The sequence below is a fragment of the Leptosomus discolor genome, chromosome Z (genome assembly GCF_034619465.1).
Source record: "Leptosomus discolor isolate bLepDis1 chromosome Z, bLepDis1.hap2, whole genome shotgun sequence".
Taxonomy (NCBI): Eukaryota; Metazoa; Chordata; class Aves; order Leptosomiformes; family Leptosomidae; genus Leptosomus; species Leptosomus discolor.
The window spans coordinates 82,962,248-82,970,443 of record NC_141419.1 but is presented as its reverse complement, the minus strand read 5'-3'; the positions used below and the strand labels follow the sequence as shown (position 1 = coordinate 82,970,443).

Here is an 8,196-nt window from a genome sequence, read left to right as displayed (position 1 = left end):
GGCCCCGCCGCGATCGGCGCTGCCGCCGCCGCCGATCCCCTCCCCCGCCGACCCGGAAGGCGTCCCGGGAAGCCCCGCCCTTCCGGGTGCTCCTTCCAGGGCGGTCCGTCCCGCCGCGGCGGCCGCTGCCCTTGGTTCCGCCCGCCCCTCCGCACCGGCAGGGGCCCGACTCGGTCTCCAAACGGGCGTTTATTAAATTAGAAACAAAACACGAAAAGTACCGGTACAGCCTCCCCACCCTCGCTGGACCACGGCGAGCGGGACGCGGGGGCAACCCCAATGACTTGGGGGCGGGGAGTGGGGGCCCGGAACCCGGTGCTGGGGGGGGGGGGGGGGGAGGACAGGACAGGACACTGGGACCCGGTGTCATGGGGGCAGCAGGCCCCCGGTGTGTGGGGTGAGCAGGACCCTGCCCCCCCAGCCCAGCAGGGCAGGAGCCTCTGGGTGACCCCCGAGCAGGGGAGAGCAGGACCTCGCCCCGCCACACCCACCCCACCCCCCAAATCCAAGGCCCGGCCCATCCCATCCCAACCCCGCACCCCAGGCCTGCCATCGTTGATTAAAACGATGGACGTCCCAGGGAGCCCCGGGCCCCGGGGTCGTGCCCACCCCAGCGAGGTCATGGCTGGCCCATGATGGTGCAGGGAGCTCTCCTGCTCTTCTCCCCCCTTACAAAGAGGGGCTAGGACTCCCCGCAGCCTGAGCTGGCACTGGGCAGAGACCCCAAGTCATAAGGGTGATGTGGTTGGGGTACATGTAAGCTCATTTTCCCCTTGCCCCCTGCCCCTCTCAACTCTCTGACCCACCCTGGGCTTGGCCCGCAGCTCCCAAGGCTGCAGCAGGGACCGGCTCTGCTCCAGCTCCCCCCCAAACCCTCTCATGAAAGTCCAGCCTGACTCCCCTTTGATGTCCTCTACTGCTTCCCCTCTTCCCAGGGCTCCCGGGCTTCCTGCCTATCCTCCAGCACCTGATCACAGCGCTGGTAGGCCCCTGCCCAAAGCTGCCTCCTGGATAGGATTCACCCCACGCATCCAGATGGTGCAACGCTCCCGTGTTTCGGCAATCTCCACCTTCTCTCAGATCCACAGCACACACGAGAGGCTCCAGCCAGGAAGGCTATCCCCATGCTCCTGCAGAGAGGCCCAGGTCCCCATCCACATGACAACCATGTCTTTCAGCGTCAGGATCCGTGACAATGGCCACTTCCCTGCCACCCACAGACTTCTTGGGGTCTGGCTTGCTGGACAAGTCCAGCCCTCTGCAGGCTGCCCGAAGTGGGGCTGGCCCCACGGAGCTGGTGCCCAGCAAGTCTTGGCCTCTCCTGGGGCTTTTAACACAACCCTGGCCTGGGAGCTGCACATGGGCTAGCAGCTGGGTCACCCCAGCCAAGAGGCGGGTCACCCTCTCTTCCACAGGCTGAGCTATCCCCCATCCCCAGTTACCTTCACAGTCCCCAACAGCCCTGCCCCAAGCCAGAGAGCCCCACGCTGCCAGGGGCCTCACCAGCACCAACAGGGGGGAAGAACAGCACAGCACCTCCGATCCTCTGCACAAGCCTCCTCTGCACTCCCAGCAACAATAAATACTAATAAATACAAACTCTTCCACACTTTCTGCTCCTATCCCCAGGACCAGCATGGGCAGCCTCATCCGGAGCCCCTGGCCCAACTCTTCACTTCCCCACTCCAGCCACAGCCAAGTCTTCAAGCTGGGAGCAGCACCATCAGAAGGCTTGAGCACATCCCCGGAGTGCTGGGACTGCCCCCTCCCAGTGAAGCCCCCGTGGTGATCCCAGCCCTGCTGCACAGCAAGGGCACAATGTCCGTGCTGCTCAGGAGGACGGGGGCGCGCAGGAAGGGCAATACTTCAAGGTGGTGCTTGCTTGCTGTCCCTTTACTCATCTTTCCCCAAAGTGCTGGGCTGGAGGCTCCCCGGTCGCCGTGGGGGATGAAGGTGGTCAGGCCCGGGGTGAGTAGCAGGGGTTCCTCGGCATCTCCGTGAAGGATTTCAGTTCGTAGGGGATCCCCGAGTCAACCTCGATCGACTTGCGGGAGAAAAGCAGCCGAATGTCATCATGAAGGTAGATCTTCCCCGACTTGGAGCTGTGAAACCTGAGTGGAGACAAGAGCAGGGCGGGGGCACCTCAGGCTCCCAGGCCAGGGCAGGACAGCCTCCGCAGAGGGAACAACCCCCTCGCCGACTTCAGCCCCTGGTCAAGGTGGCCATGCTCTGGTTGCCTTCAGAGGGACAGAGACCACCGCCCTTGGGCAGGGTGGCAGCTCTGACCTCCCTGAAGGAGCAGCCGGTCCCTGCTTCTCCCCAGAGTGAGAGGGTCAGGCTGCCATTCCCCACCGTGCTCTGGCCTGCAGGCTTGGGGGAGGCAGGGACACTGGCAGGGGAGCCCAGGGGTGACCCTGAGGTGGACATCCATCCATCCACCCATCCCTCCCTCCTGGCATGCCCTACCTTAGGTGCATCAGGTAGCAGAGGACCCTGCGGGGTGGACTGGTGCCCGGTGGGTCACTGGGGGCCATGGTGACCCCTTCCTCCTCCCCCACAGGCACCAGGAAGATGCGATGGCGTAGGAAGGTCATGTGGTTGGCTGGCATGTCCTGGAAGTCGTACGTCACCAAGAACATCTTCACCACAGTCTTGTTGGGGTTAAATAAGGTCTGGGGGCAGAGGGGTAGGGGGTGAGACTGGGAAGGGCACAGGAATGGATCTGCAGCACAGGGCTAGGACATCTCGGGGCAGCACCAGCAGGCCCAAGGGTCCAGAAAGCCCCATACCAGCCCCAGAAGAATTAGCCTGAAGCCCACAGGTCGGTCCTTTCCACCCACTTCCACTCCTGTGCTCACATCCCATCCCTGCTGCATGTACATGATGTCCTGCTGAGACCTTGTCCCTCCTCATCAACTCCTTCCTTCCCTGCATCTCCCACAACCTTGTCTCCCTGCCAGCACTCGGGGGACCCTGTGCTCCCCTTCGCTGTGCTGTCTTGGTGGCTCGTACCCCCTCTGCACAAGCTTTCTGCCTGCTGCCCTGCCACACAACGTAATGGAGCACATCCACCCTGGGGGGCAACCAGAGCCCATCCAGCCCCCTCCCCATGGCACTATTGGAGGCCAGGGAACGACTCACCACTTGGATGGTTCCAGCTTTGGGGACACTGTAACCCTTCTTTCCCAAGGCCTCCAAGTCAATCACTCCCTGGGGCAAAAGAAACAGCACGTGAAAGAGGGAGAAAGCCCACGGAGAGCCCAGCTGGGACCCAGCATGGGGCTGAGAGACCACCAGGAACGCCTGGTACAAGGCAGCAAGAAGATGCCCAGCTCAGTCCTTCTCCAGACCAGGGGATGAAAAAGCAGGTAATGGCAAAGCAACAGCCATGAGACAACTGGGCAGCAGCCTGCCTGTTTATGTGCCTGCAAGGGTTCCCTCATCTTTCCCTCTTTTTGGGTTAAATACTGCTCCTGGAATAGCTAATGGTCTCCTCAGGTAGGTGGTTGCTTGAGTCATGTTCTCCAGAGAGGGGCAGCCCCCAGGATGCGTGATGCCTGGGTACAGCCCCCACTCACCTCCCCCATGGTCCCAGCCCTCCCTGTCCGCGTACCAGGAAAGGCGAGGGTGCGCTGTGTTCGGAGATGTCGAAGTAGGTGACGTCAACAGGCAGGGTGGCGTGCTGGGGGCAGTAGGAGCCGCTGGCACCAATCTCTGCCGTGAACCCCTCGATCCTCCCTGACGGTGCAAAGCGCCCTTTCAGGATGGATTCCTGAGAGAGGAGGGAAGCATTAGGGACCTTCAAACCCCTGTCCTGCCCTTCACCTTGAAGCTGCAGGTGAGATCACCCCCATTTCCACTGCAACTGCACGTCTGCTTGCCCTCACGTGTCCAGAGCCCACCTCTGAGGGGCCCTGGCTGCTCACTCTGAGACAGACCCATCCTGAATTGTTAGGCTAAAACCAGCCATTTAACAAAGAAGCAGCAAAAGCGCCTCAGTTCAGCCCCGCAGCAGCCATCTCAGCAGGGTCCAGGCTCCTGGCACATCACCCAAGGATCTGCTGGCTGAGCCATCCTGCTGGTGGATGCTGGCTGTGCAACACAGCCACCGCATGCCAGGCCCTTGGGGACCATCGACCCAGCCCCACACCAGGGCTCTCATAAGGTTCAGCCGCTCACGCCCGTCGCCAGCCCAGCCTGGAGCCCCCGGGACCCACCTCCCTCCCTGGCAGGTGGGTGCCGTTACCTCAAAGTTGCCCAGCAGAGCATGGCTGACGGTGGTGGTGGCCCAGGGTGCTGTGGAGGACCTGGTGCCCCTCCGGAGGCTGCTCCGGAGATGTCGTCTTTGAGAGAGGAGAGAAGATTGGTGTTGGACTGGAAAGCACACAGCCCTGGGCTGCCCATGTCCCTGGGGATGTGGATCCCTCTCTCCCTAGGTTCCCCTATCCCTTCCTTTGGTGGGCATCGAACCCACTCTCCTACCGCCCAGGGGCAGAAGAAACCCACCACCACCTTGGGCCTGGTGGAGGGGAGATGGCTGGGGCAGGGAAGCGAAGAGCATTAGACTCAACCCAAACCTCCCATGGGCTGCAGGGTGCTGGGGTTGCCAGGCACCCTGAGCCCCCATGTGCATCCCGCAGGACTTTCAGGACTCACGATTTGAGGCGCAGCCCGCTCTTCAGCCTCCTCCCAACCACAGTGCAATCCGCCGAGCTCTGGAAGGGACACAAAATGAAAAACCATGTTAGGGCAGCAACATGGGACTGTGCAGCCCTTGGAGGTGCCATCGCCCCTTGCCCTGTCCCACAACCTCATGAGGGTTCCTGCAGACCGGACAGGCTCCCATCCATGGGGAGGTGTCAGCAGCCTTTGCAGGGGTGGCCAGCAGGACAGCACAGGGGCTGTGGTACAGTGGGTCTGTTGGGGACCTGGGGCTGCCCAAACCCCAAAGTGGCTCTGCTGGGGATGAGGGGGTTGGTACCCAAGCCAAGGGAGCAGCACACGACTCCCACCTTGCAAAGCAGGTCTCAGGACCAGCCCCAGTGACAAGACACCCCCAGACAGAGCCATTGACCAACATCCCCTTGCACCTTCCAGGGAACAGTCACACATACAATGAAGCTCCCCGACCAGCCCAGGAAAAGTCCTGTCCCCCGCTGATTCATGCAAAGTCCTTGGTAGTGCCGTCGCGCAGAGGGGCGCGCTGCCCACCCCTGCCCACAGCCAGGCTCCTACAGCTGTACGGTGAGGAGTTAAAACCAGAACCACACTGCAGCCTCCTTTTAAAGATGTCCCCTTTTCAGGGGTTTTCCCTTCTGGAAGCCACACAAAGGGCAGCACAACACAAAGGGATGATGGAGCTGGCTGGCATGACCGGGCGGGAAAACCCAGGGAAGCTGCTGGAGGGCTTCACTCTGCAAGGCCAGTGCTGTGGGCAGCCGGGCTGGGGGACAGTCACCAAAAAGGGCACGTGGGCAGGGATGGAGCAGTGCCACAAGGATGGTGTGTCCCGGCTCCAAGCAGCAAGAAGCCAGGGTAGCTCTGCCATCGGTCCCTGCACCATGGGATGCCCCAGGGCAAGAGAGGAGCATGTCAGCTCTGGCATGAGACTGCTGCAACCTCAGCTGGCAGGACACGGTGAAGGAAGAGTGCTGGTCAGGAGGGGCAAGTAAGCATGGAGGAATTGCAGGCAGCTCCTGAGCTGCCAGGGTGGTTGCAAACCTCTGGAGTCTGCCCCATTTCTGAGAGATTGTGGCACCGGGGGACAAGCCATGAGCACCGCAAAAGTGCAGAAAAGCCAGTGGGATCTCTGCACACAGCCCTGGGGCTCCCGCTCTCTGGCCAGAGCATGTCTGGTCCTGCTGCCTGCCACCAAACCCTTGCCCTGATGGATATCATGGCCAGGGACCCAAGCTATCCCACACCACTGTCTTACTCCTCTTCAGGCAGGCAGAGGCCAGCGACTCTTCTCAAGCCTGCTGCTAACTCTAGCATAAAGTGAAGCTGTCAGACACTGAGTGTGGCCCCATGCCATGTGTCCAGCTCTCGCTGTCATGGGGAGGTCGTGTCTTGTCCAAGCAAGGTTCTCCAGGATAAAGAGCTGTTTGCAAGCAGAGGGTCCAGTGACTACAAGGTGTCAAGAGCTGGTGACAACCTAAAGACTGTGTGCCTCAGGGCTGGCTGTCAGCTGCTACCCTGGTCACACAAGTGCTGCAGCACTGGGACAGGACAGGACTACATTGCCCATGAGGACAGCCCCAAGCTCTGGGTGTCCCCAGGCCACTCCCTGCCTCCCTGCTGCGAGCGACGCTCACCTTGGCTGTGGGAAGCAGGTGATTCCAGAAAGGGGCTCCCTTGGCATCAGTGCTGCGGCAGGACGTGGGCACCGGATGGCACGGCAGGACCCTCTTCTTCCTTGCTGGTGGGGACAGGCTCTCGTCCTCAGAGCAGGAGTCAGCCGCAACCTCCCCAGCAGGCAGCAACTTTCTTTTGGCCGGGCAGCTGCTGCCACTGAGCTGGCTGCTCCCACAGGGCGTCTTCTCCAGGGAGCTCAGGTTGCTGGGCTCGGGACTGAGCACTGCCTGCGGAGCTGGAGGCTCCTTGCAGCCGTTAGCCACCACTGGCCATTCTTCTCCACTAGCCCTGCTGCTGTGAGCTGGGCCGCTCCCTGGCTTCTCTCTCTTCCCACCAGAGTCCGACTGGGCCGTTTGTGCAATATTGTGCAAATCAAGGTGAAGTGAGTCGTGGCCACTTGCCCGCTCTCCATTATCCCCATAGTGTGTGAGCTGATCCCCCGATGAGACAGAGCAACTGTCTCTTGTGTGCAAAGTACTGCAAGCAATGTGCTGGGGCCAGGAGGAGGAGGAGACATCCTGCGACTTGTCCTCTCTGCTGGCCTTGGGACTGTGGCTAGGGCTGCCCTCACACCGGTGCTCCACCACCCGCAGCCCACTGTGGGAGAAGTGCTGGGCAGAGCCACACAGGGACAGCTCCTCCACCAGCAGACCGTCCTCGAAGGTATCGTCGTCATCCAGGGAAGCCTGCCCAAGGCCCCCGTCACGCTTGGCATCCACCCCCCCGCCACCCCAGTGAGTTCGTTTGGGATCTCGGCCCCCCTCCGAAGTTCGCTGCTCAGGATAACCCCTCTTGACAGCTGGCCGGCTGCCTGCCCGCTGCTCCGTGCTCTCGGAGGAGCTGGAGAGATGGGAGAAGATGGAGACCTGGTAAACCTTCTGACGCTTGATCTCTGTCTCGTTGTAGCCCATGAGGATGCTGTGGTGGGTGCAGCGCTGTGAGGAAGGTTCCAAGGGCGCCTCTCCGCTGGGCCGGGACAGGCTGGGGTCCGTGCTGCGCTCTGGGGGCAGGGACGTCTCCGCGTGGATGTGCCGCATGGAGCCTTACTTGCGTGGACTCCGAGAGGAGTCTGAGTCAGAACAGCCCATGCAGCAGCAGGAGGGGGACCGTAAAGTGCCACAGGTCAGGGTGTGAGGACAGGGGGTGGAAGCTGGACCCCCCTCTCGCTCAGGACGTCTGGGTGAGCCCTCTGCTACGGGGTGCACTGCAGCACAGCATCTGGAAAGAGAGAGCAGGAGGATGGAGATCAGCCCAGAACCCCCGTCCTTGTCCAGGCTTTTGGCCACAGGGGACCTGCCAGGACACAAGCAGCTCCTCGTACAGCCCCACTCGGACCTCCCTTTCCAGGGACTGGAAGAGGAACCAGGCTGGTGTGGTTCTCCGGGGAACCCACCTGCAGGATCAGCACTTCCTTCCCGGCCTGGGCACTGACAGGAGTCTCCAGCTGGGCCAGAGACTACTGGGGACAAGTCTGGACAAGTGGGGAGAAGGGGGCCTGCCCTCTGCCAGGGACCTGATGGGCTTGCGCTGTTCTGGAGAGCAGGAGTCAGGCAGGTCAGACCAGTCCCAGGGGCTCAGGCCTGTAATCACCCCTTTGGGCAACAGCAACAAGATCTCCCAGCGCTCGCCAGGAAGAACTGTCCTGGCCACATGCGTTGAACAAGGCAGGGCCAGAGCCCTATGCTGCCAGCCCCACAGCAGGGACAGGAACCTGATCTGACATTACAGTTGTCTCTGCCAGCTTGGACCAGGGATCTCCACCACCTCAATTAGCAGCTGGGTGGCACCAGGGGTTGCAGAGCCCATCATAGGCTCGTGCACCATCCACCCACTCTTGCTTGC

General features: G+C 61.7%; 1 protein-coding gene across 1 annotated transcript; it reads right to left on the bottom strand.

The window, feature by feature from the left end:
• Positions 1-1,780: 1,780 nt before the first annotated feature.
• On the bottom strand, positions 1,781-7,391 carry ATOSB (atos homolog B). The gene is made up of 7 exons (XM_009959838.2): positions 6,315-7,391; positions 4,657-4,715; positions 4,247-4,343; positions 3,614-3,772; positions 3,142-3,210; positions 2,467-2,672; positions 1,781-2,111 (listed from the first exon to the last, which is right to left on the bottom strand). Exons 1-7 carry the CDS (start codon positions 7,389-7,391, stop codon positions 1,958-1,960), a joined length of 1,821 nt encoding a protein of 606 aa, XP_009958140.2. The 3' UTR covers positions 1,781-1,957.
• Positions 7,392-8,196: the final 805 nt, after the last annotated feature.